The sequence below is a fragment of the Neoarius graeffei genome, chromosome 12 (genome assembly GCF_027579695.1).
Source record: "Neoarius graeffei isolate fNeoGra1 chromosome 12, fNeoGra1.pri, whole genome shotgun sequence".
Lineage (NCBI taxonomy): Eukaryota > Metazoa > Chordata > Actinopteri > Siluriformes > Ariidae > Neoarius > Neoarius graeffei.
In genome coordinates, this window is record NC_083580.1 from 30,998,543 (window position 1) to 31,014,681 (window position 16,139).

General features: G+C 47.4%; 1 protein-coding gene across 3 annotated transcripts in view; it reads left to right on the plus strand.

Annotated features, from left to right (window-relative positions):
• map4k6 (mitogen-activated protein kinase kinase kinase kinase 6) overlaps window positions 1–16,139 on the plus strand; it is a 292,471-nt gene that overhangs the window by 149,756 nt on the left and 126,576 nt on the right. For all 3 annotated transcript variants that reach the window (XR_009655726.1, XM_060935787.1, XM_060935788.1), the window contains exons 14-16: window positions 9,586–9,647; window positions 9,787–9,833; window positions 10,070–10,108. Coding sequence is in view for 2 of the 3 variants with exons in the window: in XM_060935787.1 (XP_060791770.1) it covers window positions 9,586–9,647; window positions 9,787–9,833; window positions 10,070–10,108 (148 nt within the window). In the remaining variant the exon portion in view is untranslated. The remainder of the gene's footprint in view (window positions 1–9,585; window positions 9,648–9,786; window positions 9,834–10,069; window positions 10,109–16,139) is intronic.

Genomic DNA, 16,139 nt, shown 5'->3' on the forward strand with positions numbered 1-16,139 from the left:
CCTGCTTTGACTGCACTGATTGGAGTGTTTTTGAGGCTGCAACTTGAGACCTGCATGAACTGACTGATACCGTGACATCTTACATCAGTTTTTGTGAGGATGTGTGTGTGCCCACCAAGACCTTTTGCACATACAACAATAACAAACCCTGGTTCACTGCAAAACTCAGGCAGCTTTGCCAGGCCAAGGAGGAGGCTTACAGACGTGGGGACAGAGTCTTGTACAAACAGGCCAGAAACACACTGATGAAAGAGGTGAAAGCAGGAAAGAGGAGTGTAGTATGTTGAGTGGGTGGGTGGAGCACAGAAGTACAGCAGACCAGAACTAAGTTTCACAAAAACTCTTTATTTGCAGCTTTTCAGCTTTTAACAAACTCCCAGTCACACAGATATGCACACACACGCATCAGTCGTCTGGTTGGGGAGAGAGCTTCCTTCCTCTGCTCTCTCTCTCCTTATATAGGGCACGGTCACTGGGGAAGACACACAAACACAAATTAACCAACATCAGGTGCAGTGATTCTGCCACTTACCTTCCCTGACTCCGCCCTCCGGTCACAGACCGGCGCTTGACCACGCCCCCGCTGCCACATACCCCCACCACCCGACTCAGGCCGGGCAGCCGTCCGGCCTGCAGCCGACCCCCCCCGATGGGAGAGGAAGTCTGCCACGACCATCTGCGCCCCCGGCCTGTGGACCACCTTGAAATTAAAGGACTGGAGTGCCAGATACCAACGGGTGATCCGCGCATTGGCATCCTTCATGCGGTGGAGTCACTGGAGGGGTGCATGGTCCGAACAGAGGGTGAAAGGGCACCCCAGGAGGTAGTAGCGGAGGGCGAGGACCACCCACTTGATCGCCAGGCACTCCTTTTCGATGGTGTTGTAGCGCCCCTCACACACCGACAGCTTCCTGCTTATATACAGCACGGGGCGGTCCTCCACCTCCTGGGACAGAACGGCCCCCAGCCCTCTGTCCGACGCGTCTGTCTGCAACGTAAAGGGGAGAGAAAAGTCAGGGGAGTGTAACAGTGGCCCCCCGCACAGTGCAGCCTTCACCTCAGAGAAAGCCCGCTGGCATTGCTCCGTCCACTGGACCAGATCTGGTGCTCCCTTTTTAGTGAGATCAGTCAGCGGGCTGGTGATGTCCGAATAATTAGGTATAAACCTACGATAGTAGCCAGACAGCCCCAGGAACTGTCTCGCCCCTTTTTTGGTCTTGGGCCTCGGGCAGGCCGCAATCGCTGCTGTCTTATTAATTTGGGGACGCACCTGCCCATTGCACAAGTGGAAGCCCAGATACCGTACTTCCACCCGCCCAATCGCACACTTCTTCGGGTTGGCTGTGAGACCTGCTCGCCTCAGCGACCCAAGGACGGCCCTCAGGTGTTGCAGGTGCCGTGGCCAGTCATTACTATAAATTATGATATCGTCCAAGTACGCGGCCGCATAGGTGGCGTGGGGGCAGAGGACCCTGTCCATAAGCCGCTGGAATGTAGCGGGTGCCCCAAACAACCCAAAAGGAAATGTGACAAATTGGTGTAAGTCAAACGGTGTGGAAAAGGCCATTTTTTTCTCGGGATAGTGGAGTCAAGGGGATCTGCCAATAACCCTTTGTCAAATCCAGTGTCGAATAAAAGCGAGCCGTGCCTAGTCAATCAAGCAACTCGTCAATACGAGGCATTGGGTATGCATCGAATTTAGACACCGCGTTGACTTTTCTATAGTCCACACAGAACCGGACCAACCCGTCAGCCTTGGGAATCAAGACCACCGGGCTGCTCCAGTCACTATGGGACTCCTCGACGATGCCCATTTCGAGCATAGCCTTGAGTTCTTCCCGAACCACATTTTTCTTGTGTTCGGGAAGCCTGTAAGAGCGGCTGCGCACTACCACCCCCGCGGGCGTCTCAATGTGGTATTCTATGAGGCAGGTGCGGCCGGGCAGGGGTGAGAACATGTCTGAAAACTCGGTCTGCAACTGGGCATCCTCCGTGAGTTGGGTCGGGGAGAGGTGGTCTCCACAGGGGACCGGAGAGGTACGCAATGCCAGTGTTCCCTTTGGGACCTTTGGCCCCAGCTCCACCTTCTCCGGAACCACTGACACCCACTGACATAGTAATGCTGGAGGTGCCCTCATTCCAGAGTTTAAGCAGATTGAGGTGGTAAATCTGTAGTGCCCTGCCCCTGTCCGTCCGCCTCACCTCATAGTCAACGTCCCCAACTCGGCGTGTGACCTCAAAGGGTCCTTGCCACCTGGCAATCAATTTGGAGCTCGACGTGGGCAACAGTACGAGTATTTTATCTCCCGGTGCGAACTCCCTAAGGCACGTACCCCTGTCGTACAGGCGGATTTGCCGTTCTTAGGCCTGCCACAAATTCTCCTGGGTTAGGTGAGTGAGTGTGTGGAGTTTTGCGCGCAGGTTGATAACGTATTGAATTTCATTTTTACTCTGTGAAGGTCCCTCTTCCCAATTTTCCCGCAGTACATCTAGGATGCCGCGCGGCTTACGCCCATATAATAATTCAAACGGGGAGAACCCTGTGGAGGCTTGTGGGACATCTCGCACTGCGAATAACGGGTTCGAGCCATTTATCCCAATTGCGTGCGTCCTCGCTTATGAATTTTTTAATTATATTCTTGAGGGTGCGGTTGAACCATTCGACTAAACTGTCCATCTGTGGGTGATAAACAATGGTGCGGATCGGCTTAATTCCCAGTAACCCATACAGTTTGCACAGTGTGCGTGACATAAACGAAGTGCCTTGATCAGTCAGAATTTCTTTGGGGATTCCGACTCGGGAGATGACATGGAAGAGCGCTTCTGCAATACTATATGCTGAGATATTGCGAAGAGGCACTGCTTCCGGGTATTGCTTTGCATAGTCCACCAGAACTAAAAGCGATATCCTCGTGTTGACTTATCTAATGGGCCAATGAGATCCATCCCAATTCTTTCGAACGGGGTCTCGATTAATGGCAGAGGGCGCAAAGACGCTTTTGGAATGGCCGCTGGATTTACTAACTGGCATTCGCGGCATGCCATACACCACCTATGGACATCGCCGCGAATCCCTGGCCAACAGAATCGGGCCATTATTCGGGCTAGTGTCTTATCCTGCCCCAAGTGTCCAGCCATGGGATTAAAGTGAGCCGCCTGGAATACCAATTCCCGGCGGCTCTTTGGGATCAAAAGCTGCGTGATCGGCTCCTTAGTCTGCGTGTCCTGCGTTACTCGGTATAACCTATCTTTTATAATGGAGAAATAGGGGAAGGACGGGGTGGCGTTTGGCTGGAGCGTTTGACCATCGATTACTCTCACTTGGTCAAATGCATGCTGCAGACTCTTGTCTCATGACTGCTCTAACGGAAAATCTGCGAGGGATTCCCCGAGAGAGGGAGGAGGAGCTGGTGGCTCCTCACTCTGACACGGAAATGATGTAGACAGCTCTGTGACAGCTGCTCCCGCCAATTCCACACCGGGACCTCCCCCTGCTGAACTACGGCAGGACCCACTCTTCACTAAATGTGCCATTAACTCCCGAAATCCCGGCCAATCAGTCCCCAAAATTATCGAGTGGGTAAGGCAAGGATTAACCACTGCCTTTACACTAAATTTCTCCCCTTGAAATAGAATGTGGACTGACACTAAAGGGTAGTTGTGAACATCCCCATGCACACACAACACCTTCACCAATTGTGCTCTCCCCAATGCCTCGTCTTGCACAAGGCTTTGGTGGACTGAGGTCTGATTACAGCCAGAGTCCACCAAAGCCTGATGCGTATCCCTTTGGACACTCACCGGTATGCGATACGCTCCGGCCTGATCGAGGGCGGTTCCTGGCGTGTCAGGGATCCAGACCACTGCACCCACCTCCATTGCCAAGCACCGATGCTGGAGGTGCCCCGGTTCCCCGCAGCGCCAGCAAACCGGCCCGGGCTCTCTCTCTGCACCGGTGCTCTGGGGCTCACTCACCTGAGGGGGGGGGGGGAGACAGACATGGAAGCGGGAAATGGGAGGGTGCGGCGGGCCGGCTGGGGTGGAGCCGGCCCCTGCCTCCGCGGTGGGGGAAAGGGGCGAGGACGAGACACAGGAGGGGGGGTAGAGAGAGAGAGAGAAGAGGAGATCTGCGATCCTGCCGTGGGAACAGCCACCAAATGATCCTCCGCCAACTCGATGGCCTGATCCAGCGACGCCGGGCAATGGCACTGGACCCACTCCGTGGTTCTGTTGGGGAGTCGTGCGATGAACTGTTCCAGTACCACCCGATCGACGATTCCCTTGGCGTCGCGGTTGTCAGCCCTCAGCCACCGCCAGCAGGTGTCCCGGAGTTGCCGGCCAAACGCGAATGGCCGGCCGACCTCCTCTAGGCGTAGAGCGCGGAAACGCTGGCGTTGTTGTTCAGAGGTGCGTCCCAAATGCTGGAGGATGGCCCAGCGCAGGTCTGCGTAGACCAGCCGGCTGTCGGTGGGGAGCTGTAGCACGGCCAGCTGCGCCTCGCCCGTTAGCAGGGGGAGGAGGCACGCCATGCACTGTTCCACTGGCCAGCCCCAGGCCTCTGCTGCTTGCTCGAAGAGCACTAAGAAGGCCTCGGGGTTGTCATGCGGGCCCATCTTCATTAGGGTGAGGGCCCGTGGAGGTGGTGGACCCCGCCGACGCAAGGAAGTGCCGGAACGCCTGCCGATCTTCCTGTTGTGCCAGCACCAGGGCCTCAAACCGTTGTGCTTGCTCCTTTCGGAGGGCGACCAGCGCCTGGTGCTGGCTCTGTTGGGCCATGGCAAGGGCGTGGATCATGTCCGCGAAGGGGGAGAACTCCATGGGGCTGTTCTCCTCTGTGCTCCGGCTCCTGGGTTTCGGCACCACTGTAGTATATTGAGCGGGTGGGTGGAGCACAGAAGTACGGCAGGCCAGAACTGAGTTTCACAAACTCTTTATTTGCAGCTTTTCAGCTTTTAACAAACTCCCAGTCACACAGACACGCGCACACACACATCAGTCGTCTGGTTGGGGAGAGAGCCTCTTTCCTCTGCTCTCTCTCTCCTTATATAGGGCGCAGTCACTGGGGAAGACACACAAATACAGATTAACCAACATCAGGTGCAGTGATTCTGCCACTTACCTTCCCTGACTCCGCCCTCCGGTCACAGACTGACGCTTGACCACGCCCCCGCTGCCACAAGGAGCTACGCTGAAAGGATCAAAAACAGCCTTTCAGCCAATGATCCGGCGTCATCTGCCTCCTCTCGCCTCTGACCCCACACCAGCACTCAAGATCTGTGAAGAGGATGTTTGTCAGCTTTTTTATAGACAAAAGATCAGGAAGGCACCCGGCCCAGACGGCGTGTCACCCTCCTGTCTGAAGGTCTGTGCTTATCAGCTGGCCCCCATCTTCACCCAGATCTTCAATAGATCCTTGGAGCTGCGTGAAGTCCCCTCATGCTTCAAACGCTCCACAATAATCCTGGTTCCCAAGAAAACCACCATCACAGGACTGAATGACTACAGGCCTGTAGCCCTCACATCTGTAGTCATGAAGTCCTTTGAGAGACTGGTGTTGTCACACCTGAAGGACATCACAGACCCCCTGCTGGACCCCCTGCAGTTTGCCTACTGGACAAACAGGTCAGTGGATGATGCAATCAATATGGGACTGCACTACATCCTGCAACACCTTGACTCTGCAGGGACGTATGCCAGGATCCTGTTTGGGGACTTCAGTTCGGCATTCAACACCATCTTTCCAGATATCCTTCACACCAAGCTCACCCAGCTCACTGTGCCCTCCTCCACCTCAGTGGATTATAAACTTCCTGACTGACAGGAAGCAGCAGGTGAGGCTGGGGAGCATCACATCCAGCACCTGGACTATCAGCACTGACACCCCCTAGGGGTGTGTGCTCTCCCCACTGCTCTTCTCCCTTTACACCAACAACTGCACCTCAAGAGACCTGTCTGTTAAACTCCTGAAATTTGCAGACGACACAACAGTCATTCGCCTCATCCGAGATGGTGACGAGTCTGCATACAGACGGGAGGTTGAATGGCTGGTCTGTTGGTGCGGTCAGAACAATCTGGAGCTGAACACGCTCAAAACTGTGGAGATGACAGTGGACTTTAGGAGGAGCCCCCCCCCCTGCCGCCCATAACCAACAACATTGTGACTGCTGTTGAAACCTTCAGGTTTCTGGGTTCCACAATCTCCCAGGACCTGAAATGGGAGACCAACACAGTCACCATCATCAAAAAGGCCCAGCAGAGGTTGTACTTTCTGTGCCAGCTCAGGAAGGTCAACCTGTCTAAGGAGCTGCTGACACAACTCTGCCATCATTCAGTCTGTTCTCTGCTCTTCCATCACTGTTAGGTTTGGATCAGTCACCAAACAAGACAAGAACAGACTGCAATGGACAATAAGGTCTGCAGAGAAAATTATTGGTGTCAGCCTGCCCTTCATCCAAGACCTGTACCTGTCCAGAGTCAGGAAATGGGCAGGTAACATCTCTGCAGACCCATCACACCCTGGTCACAAATTGTTTAAACTTCTCCCCTCTGGGAGACGCTACAGAACACTGTACACAAAAACAACCAGACACAAGAACAGTTTTTTCCCCTCAGGCTATCTGTGATGAACAGCTAAAACCAGACTCAAATATCAGTAACCTCAACTGTGAAATATCTGCACACTCATACTGTCATTCTGTGCACACTGTATATTTATATTTACTAATTCATCCTTGCACTATGCTGTCTATACATATATTTACCCTTCTACATGTACATAGCTTTTTGTTTTTGTCTATGCTTTTTATCTGTTTGTACTTATGGCCCTTTTCCACTACCCTTTTTCAGCTCACTTCAGCTCGCTTCAGCTCACTTCAGCCCGACACGGCTCGCGTTTCGACTACCAAAAAACAGCACGACTCAGCTCGCTTCAGCCCTGCTTAGCCCCTAAAACTCGCACCGTTTTGGAGTGGGGCTGAAGCGAGCCAAACCGTGCCAAGTGAGGCTGGGGGCGTGAGCAGACACTCCCCTGTGCACTGATTGGTGAGGAGGAGTGTCCTCACATGCCCACACACGCCCCGCAAGCACGCTGGGATCTGTAAACACCGTAAACCCGGAAGAAGAAGAATTACGAATTACGAGAATTTCTGAAGCCTTATGCACCTCGCCTCATCTATACGCTCTTGCCAGTATCTGTTGGCGTTGTCGGTGACAACAAGCCACAGCACCAAGACCAGCAACACTAACGACTCCATGTCCTCCATGTTTATTGTTTACTATTCGGGTCGTGAGACTACCGCTTAAAAGATCACTGATGTCACTGTTTGCGCTGCTTAGACATCACGTAACGTCCACCCACTTTCGCTAACTCCACCCAATGTGTCCACCCACTTCCAGCCAGCACGGTTCAGCGCAGTTGTAGTCGAAATGCAACTCCAACAGCCCTGCTCAGTTCAACTCAGCCCAACTCAGCACGGCACGGCTCAGCCCAACTCAGCCGCGTTTGTAGTGGAAAAGCGGCATAAGAGAGCTAAGTGAAACTAGAGTCAAATTCTTTGTGTGTTCACATACCTGGCAAATAAAGTTTTTTGATACTTGATCCTATCATCCGGTGGCACTCACACCAGTGGCCACGAAGTGTTTTGAGAAACTGGTCAGACAGCACATAATTTCCAGCCTCCCACCCACATTGGACTCATGTCAGTTTGCTTACAGAGCTAACAGATATACAGAAGATGCCATTGTCACAGCTCTCCACACAGTGTTGACCCATCTGGAACATCAGGAGAGCTATGCAAAGCTGCTCTTCATGGACTTTAGCTCTGCCTTCAACATGATCATCACAAGCAGACTGGTCAACAAATTACTGGACTTAGGACTGTCACACACCATCTCCTACTGGATCAGAGACTTCCTGAGAAATCTTAGGAACACTGAGGATCGCTCTGAGTCAGAGTAGGCCCCCATCTCTTCACAGCTCTCAGTCTCAGTACCGGCTCTCCACAGGGTTGTTTATAAAGCCCCCTGCTTTATACTCTCTACACACGTGACTGCACCCCCACACATCCAAGTAATACCATTTATTAAATTTGTGGATGATACGACTGTGGTGGGGCTCATCTTTGGAGTAGCTGAGGCGGCATACAGAGATGAGGTCCAGAGGCTGTCAGTGTGGTGCACATACAACAAATTGGTTCTGAACACCTCCAAAACCAAAGAGTTGATAATTGACTGATTACAGAAGGAAAATTCTGATCCACATCCTCTGTACATCAACGGCGACCGCGTGGAGAGGGTTTTGGACTTCAGGTTCCTGGGCATATATGTAAATGATGATCTGTCCTGGAATACCAACACCATAGCACTGGTTAAGATGGTGCAGCAGCATCTCCATTTCCTGAGGAGAACCATAACCGCACTGAACATAGACACACAAATAGCATGAACACTCGAAATGTGTAATATTTTTTGAATATGCAGTGTCTCTTGAATGTGTGTATTTGAATGCGCAATATCTTTTGAATCTTTTTTTTTTTAATGTGTGTCTCAGTATTAGTCTATTATTTATCTTATGTTATGTGCACCAGCAAAGGACAGCCAACCTCATTGTACTGTATTTGTGCATTACAATGACAATAAAGGTCTATTTATCTATTTATTGGATTGTTTAAGATTTTACATGACTTTCAGTTTGTTTGATCTGTTCTTCAAGGTTGTTCACAGACTTGTTACCTAGACAACAAGCCTGTACACTCAAAAGCAATCTTAGGACAGAATTTCTACTGAAGTATTGTACACTATATAATGAAATTCTGGTGTGACAATCTTACCTGTGCTTGTGATATAAAATACAAGCCTTCTTTAATTTTGTATGACAAGCACTGTTGAGTTTGTTGCACCAGAATTTCGCTGTGTATGATATATGTATGATGATATTCCACTACAGCTATAGATAATTGAAGTATTTGAATTGGAGACGACATAAGTTTTCACCCTAAAATGGATTGTTTTCCAATAGCCACACATCCCAAAGTGTTTTAATCTTCTTAATGTGTCTTTAATCTTTTTATTTTTATTAATCAACAATATGTATTTTAGTTATATTTAATGTTTTTGAAGATCTGCAAGACAAGCTCCTGTTATCAGTTACAATATAAACATCATAACCAAATATAAATTGTCATTCCATCACTAGTCTGTCTTTCTTTCTCTCTTTTATAGTTAATAAGACAAAAACATTATATGTTAAAGCGCTTATGTGCTGGCTTATGCACTGTATGATCAGATTGCAGGATTACTGCATATTTGGGCAACCTGCTAAGGCTATGGGACACTAAACACTATTGTGTCTGGTCTGTATCTGCTGAAGCACCATGAAGGTGTTTTCTTTTTTCCCCTATTTTGAGCCTGATGTGTGGGACAGGGTTGTAATCCAAACATATTAATGTTGGTTTATCTGAATCAAACAGTTCTTAAGTGAGAAAGAGCAAGTGACATGGAAAGTAGTGTGTATTGGCTTTTAAGAAGTGTGAACTGAAAGAAGACACATGCAACACTCACATGCATGTGATTCATTTCTGCCTCCAGTTGGCCATGAAAAGTTTGGAATATCCATGCAGAAAGACACAGACCCTTGCCCTGATTCACTGGTAAGAACAGCAGCTCAGATTGTCTTAATTGCATCCTCCAAACCCCCCGTGTACTGGTAATTCTTTAATGTACATCTTCTATCACAATTTCATGAATACTAATGGTTATAATAAATAATTTTATTGAAATTTTCACTAGGGATCCTATGATGATTGGAGTTCTATTGGGGATGAGGAAGAACCGCTGTAAGTTTAATTAATTGACCTAATCTTGCACTGATATGATATAGAAATCTTAACCAGCAATTTAAGTAAATTTATGCTTTAAAAAAAAAAAAACACACCACAAATGTCACAATTACTGTCACCCTGAGAAATTCTGATAGTCAAAATGTAATTGAAGCATGTTCCTAGTTGTGGAGCTGGTGGTATTATGCTCTTATGGATTCCCTTGTGAGTTCTGTTCCTGTGGTTTATTGCAGAGGTCTACTGGAGTGTGTTGAAGAAGCTTTGCTTGAGAGGTAAGAATAACTTTTTCCAAATGTAAAATGAGACCACATACTGTGTATTGAGTTTGAGGTCATTTATATTTAAGTTAATGTTAAAGCTATGATGTGTAGGATCCAGGTTAAAATTTAACACAGAAAGGCCCTTGTTGGCCACTGGGCTTGAACCCAGGACCTTCTTGCTGTGAGGTGACAGTGCTAACCAATACACCACCATGCCGCCCCTGGTCAATAAATATATTAATTTATAAATTTAGCCCAAATGAGCAAGCTAGAGGCAATGGTAGCAAGGAAAAATTCCCTGAGACAACATGAGGAAGAAAACTTGAGAGGAACCAGGCTCAAAAGGGACCCTATCATCATCTGGGTGACAGTAGATAGTGCAATTATAAATAACTCACTTCAGTAACTGTGTGGTAGATGGTCAACAAGTGCAATTGTGTAACCAGAAATTTCATTATACTTCTAATATGAAGTCTGTTTTTTGAAGTCATCAATTATTCAATGATGGAGACTTGATTGACTGTTCATGGCAATTGCAGTCCTAAAGGTATCATGTCAATTGTAGGCTATCCCGGATTATGGACCGGACCAGTGGGGCCGGCGCCCAGGGGCCCAAGGGGTCCAGGGGCCCAGGGGGGCCCATAGCGATGCCGATGCCAATTGTGACATCAGAGGGCCTCTATTCTGTAGGATCTTATGACTACTTACATTGTTATAGGGCATATCTGAAGAAAACAGAGGGAAGGGGTGGGTTGGTGGGCGTCGGGGGACGGCAATCAGACGGCCCCTGGCCCTGCTGTAGTGCCTCTCGTGAAAACTCCTGAGGCCGTAATTTCTGCCAACCTAGGGGTTCAAGGAAGTAGGGGGAATGCTTTCAGAGGATCCTATGATTATGAAAGCCCCTGCTAAGGGTTGTGACTTCTGGCTATCTGGGGGCCCTAGAGAGAGCCCTAACGGGAAAGCGTACTGTTAAGAGTAGCACCAAATTCTTGGCCCTATGGACCTAGCTCAAATGGACCCCCCCTACAAAAAAAAAAAACTGACTCCCTATGGGGCCCCCTGATACGTAGGGCCCTGGTGACTGAGTCCCACTTTCCCCCCTACTTCGACGCCCCTGAAGAGAGCCCTCTGATTACAAACGTCCTTACAAAGGGCCTCTGATTTACCAAGGGTTTTGGTGTTGGGGTTCGTTTTTGTTCCTTACTTCATGTTATGTCATAGGCAGATAACAACATGCCTTGTGTGCCTCACGCCGGGGACACATGCATGCGAATTTGGCAAAGCGAAGCGAAATTCGCCATTCATTCCTATGAGGGAAGCGAAGTGGGGCGAAGGCAAGCGAACAGGGTGAAGCGAAGTGAAAATATTTGGCCAAGTTTAATATTATGCAAATGAGGAGCGAATTTCGCCTGCGGCGGACAATCAAATCAACAACATAAATGTTTTAATCGATTTGATTCGCTGCTACGACCTCAAAGCCGTTGTAAGGACTAGTGTATTTTCAGTGAGAAATTTCGGAAGTCTAAGTGAAAATCTAATATCAATTTTCCAATGGACTGACCAGAAGGGGCAGAGACTTGGGTTCTCTCTCTCTCTCATATAAAATAATAATAATAATGGGGCGGCACGGTGGTGTAGTGATTAGTGCTGTCGCCTCACAGCAAGAAGGTCCGGGTTTGAGCCCCGTGGCCAGCGAGGGCCTTTCTGTGTGGAGTTTGCATGTTCTCCTCGTGTCCGCATGGGTTTCCTCCGGGTGCTCCGGTTTCCCCCACAGTCCAAAGACATGCAGGTTAAGTTAACTGGTGACTCTAAATTGACCGTAGGTGTGAATGTGAGTGTGAATGGTTGTCTGTGTCTATGTGTCAGCCCTGTGATGACCTGGCGACTTGTCCAGGGTGTACCCCGCCTTTCGCCCGTAGTCAGCTGGGATAGGCTCCAGCTTGCCTGCGACCCTGTAAAACAGGATAAAGTGGCTAGAGATGATGAGATGAGATAATAATACATTTTATTTATAAGCGCCTTTCAAGGTACCCAAGGACACTGAACAGTAAAACAAACAATAAAAAGCAAAAGAATAGAACAACAACAATAATTAAATAATAAGAAATCAATAATAATAATAATAACGTTATTAAAAATCAAAGAGAAAAGGCCAAGCTAAAGAGATGTGTTTTTAGCTGTTTTTTGAAAGAGGACAGTGTTGAGCATTGGCGCAACGCTAGTGGCAGGGCATTCCACAGCTTAGGGCCATTTACACTGAAAGCCCTGTCGCCCATAGAGCAGAGCCGAGAGTAAGGGACTGTTAATAGGTGGACATCTGTGGAGCGAAGATTTAAAGGTAACTGATATGGAGTTAGGAGATTTGATAAATAGGGAGGGGCCAGGTTATGTAGGGATTTGTAAACAAGTAAGATAATTTTGTACTGAATGCGGTATTTAACTGGGAGCCAGTGCAGGTTGTATAGAATAGGAGTGATATGATCCCAGGGCCTGGTGCAAGTGAGTACCCTAGCAGTTGAGTTTTGGACATACTGCAGCCTATTTAGTCGCTTGGCTGGGATGCCATCAAGCAGGGCATTGCAATAGTCCAGTCTTGAGGTGACAAAAGCATGTATAAGTGTTTCAGCTGCAGATGAAGTCAAGGAGGGACGGAGTTTGGAGAGACTTTTCAGGTGAAAAAAAGCTGTTTTAGTGATACTTTTAATGTGTGAGTCAAAAGAGAGAGTAGAGTCCAGAATAACACCCAAATTTCTTACTTCAACAGTAGTGGAGGTGAAATAACCAGGAATAGATAGCTGTAAGTGCTCCAGTTTTTTCAAGATAGAAGGGGTGGAAATGAGGATGGCTTCTGTTTTGTCTTGATTTAATTTAAGAAAGTTCTGCACCATCCAGTTGTTAACTGCATTTAGACAGTTGACAAGATTGGACAGAGGGAATGGGTAAGAGGGTTTGGTTTGAATATAAATTTGGGTGTCATCTGCATAACAGTGAAAGTTAAGCCCATAATGCTGCATTATGTGGCCAAGAGGAAGGATGTATATTATAAATAATAAGGGTCCCAAGACAGAGCCCTGAGGGACACCATGAAGGAGGGGTGATTTAGGGGATCTAAAGTCTCCAATTGACACAAACTGTTCTCTCATGGTAAGATAAGATTTGAACCAGGCTAAAGAAGAACCAGTGATGCCAAGCAGAGTTTCTAAGCGGTTCAATAAAAGATTGTGACATACAGTGTCAAAAGCTGCTGTAAGGTCAAGGAGAACAAGTATACTGACATGGCCAGTGTCAGCAGCTAACAGCAAATCATTGACAACCTTGACCAGGGCAGTCTCGGTGCTGTGCATGGCCCTAAACCCAGACTGAAACTTCTCCCAAAGATTATATTGAGTTAAATGCTCTTGGAGCTGATTGGCAACAATACCCTCTAGGACTTTTGCAATGAAGGGAAGATTGGAAATGGGGCGATAATTTTTAAAATCATCAATAGCTGCTCCAGGTTTTTTCAAGACAGGAGTGATAGCTGCTGTTTTGAGAGCCTGAGGGACTAATCCAGTTGAAAGGGACGAGTTTATTATCTTAACCAGCAGGGGACAGAGAACTGGCAGGCAAATCTTGACCAAAGAGGTGGGCATAGGGTCGAGGAGACAGGTGGTAGGCCTGGATTTAGATACTAAGCCGAAAACATACTGCTTATCAACTAATGAGAAAGCAGAGAAAGATCCAACTGGTGGTGGACAGGAAAAGGGGACATTAGAGGGAGTGATGAAAGTGGATTTGATCTGCTTGTATATAGAGTTGATTTTATTTTGGAAAAATTCAAGAAATTTACAACAAAGATCAGTGGAAGGAGTAAGAGGAAAGTTTTTAGCAGGCAAAAGAAGTTTGTTTACAGTAGAAAAAAGCGCTCTAGGGTTTCCTTGGCCTCTGGAAATGATGGTGGTGTAATAGCTGGTCTTGGCATCAATTAGAGACTTTTTGTAGGCAGAGACATGGTTACTGTATGCTAGTGCATGAACTGTCAGGCCAGTTTTACGACTAAGTCTCTCCAGCTGCCGACCAGCAGCCTTCATTTTACGAAGCTCAGGTGTAAACCACGAAGCAGAGTGAGAGAAAGAGACAGTACGCGTCTTCAGAGGGGCAAGGTGATTGAGAGAGTCAGCAAGGTGAGAGTTGTAGAGCATGACTAACTCCTCAGGGGATGAGTTTAATGATTTAGTGGTCAGAATAGGATGTAGTGTGTCAAATAAATCAGCTGTAACTATGTTTTTTGTGTTCCTGTATGTGATGGTGCAAAATTCACGCCTACGATGGAGAGGCTCAGGGACAGCAATATTAAAAAAAAAAAAAATAGCCATGTGATCAGAAACACAAATCTCTGGAATATAAATTTGATGGTGTGATGCCAGAGGTACAAACAAGATCTAAGATATGACCCTTTGAGTGGGTGGGAAAATCTACATGTTGGGTGAAATCAAAACAATCAAGGACAGCCACAAAGTTTTTAGCAAAATCACAGTTATCTGAGTCAACATGAATGTTCAAATCACCAAGAACCAGTATAGATGGACACAGAGCACTGACAGATGAAAACAGCTCAGACAATTCATTAATAAAAACAGAGGAAACTCTGGGAGGCCGGTAAATGAGCAAAAGCAGTAAAGGTAGACCACCAGTAAACTTCAGAGCAAGACATTCAAATGATGAAAAATCCTGCAAGGGCATAGATACAATCCTATAACTGGAGCGATAGATCACAGCAAGACCGCCCCCCGCCCAGTTAAACGTGGCTTCTCCATATACTCATATCCTACAGGAGTAGCTTCATTTAAAGCCAGAAAATCATTTGGTATTTGCCAAGTTTCAGTTAAACATAATATATCTATGCCAACATCAGTGATCAAGTCATTAATGTAGAGTGCTTTTTTATTAAGAGATCGCACATTTAATAAAGCAAACTGCGCATTTCTTGAGGAAGGGGAATTCTGCGAAGTTTTAACGAAATTTATGGGACACAAGTTCGTAAAGTCAACAGAGCGCCTCTCAACGACAGTCTGCTTGATGTTACGATTCCAACTCCAAAACGAATCAACGTTGTTTAGATGTTGTTGGCGAGCAAACGTCCGTCCAGAGCCCCTGTGTATATATTTAGGCCGACGCAGGAACCCAAGATGTTTGTGCACAAGCAGGGTGTCAGGGAACTTATATGTTTTATTCCCCAAATAGTGGAGATGGGCAGACGAATATTTAAGCGCCATGGGGAAGTCCCAGGAAAGCCGATGCGAAAGTTTTGGCTCACTGTAAAGCCAGTGTAGGTGGCTTAGATCAAAAACAAGGAGCCAGAATAGAATCACTGTTGCACGCACCATCCAAGCAAGCAAACGTAGGCTACACACAGAGAGCCAGACACCTGTGCCCTTAACACGTTAGCCAACAGGATACTCCACTTGACACTCCAGAGGGCAGGCAACAGAAATAGCCAGCCCTAGGGAGAGCAGTAGTTCATTCTAACAAAAAACTTACCCACATAGCAAGTAAGAGACTTACCCAAAAGAACAGGTAAGGCAGATACACCTAAGAGGGCTCGCGCACGGTAATACAGGGTAGTCAGCATTAGTAGTAGCCTAGTCCCAGGGGCGCAGATAGGATTTTTGAACTGGGGGGGACTGAGCTGTCAGCAAATGATTCCATTTTGTGTAAATGCATATATATGTGTGTGTGTGTACTGAAGCTTCAATATACATTCGAATTGTGAGTTTTCTAACTGAATGAACATTGGTAGACAAAGGCCTACCTGGTCAACATTGCTTGGTTTTTGAAAAAATGCTGTAATTGTTTTTTCATTGTTGACCCCACCAGGGATTGCCTGCAGGCCAGGAGGAATGTTAACATCTTGAATCTCATAATTTCAGTTAACAGTTGCTGCTTACTAAAATAACATTATACATAAAAATAACAACATTAAAAGATATTCACCAGCCTAGAATGCTGTTATTTTACATTTAGCCTACTTCAGGTAAGTCCAAATTCCTTCTTATTATTATCA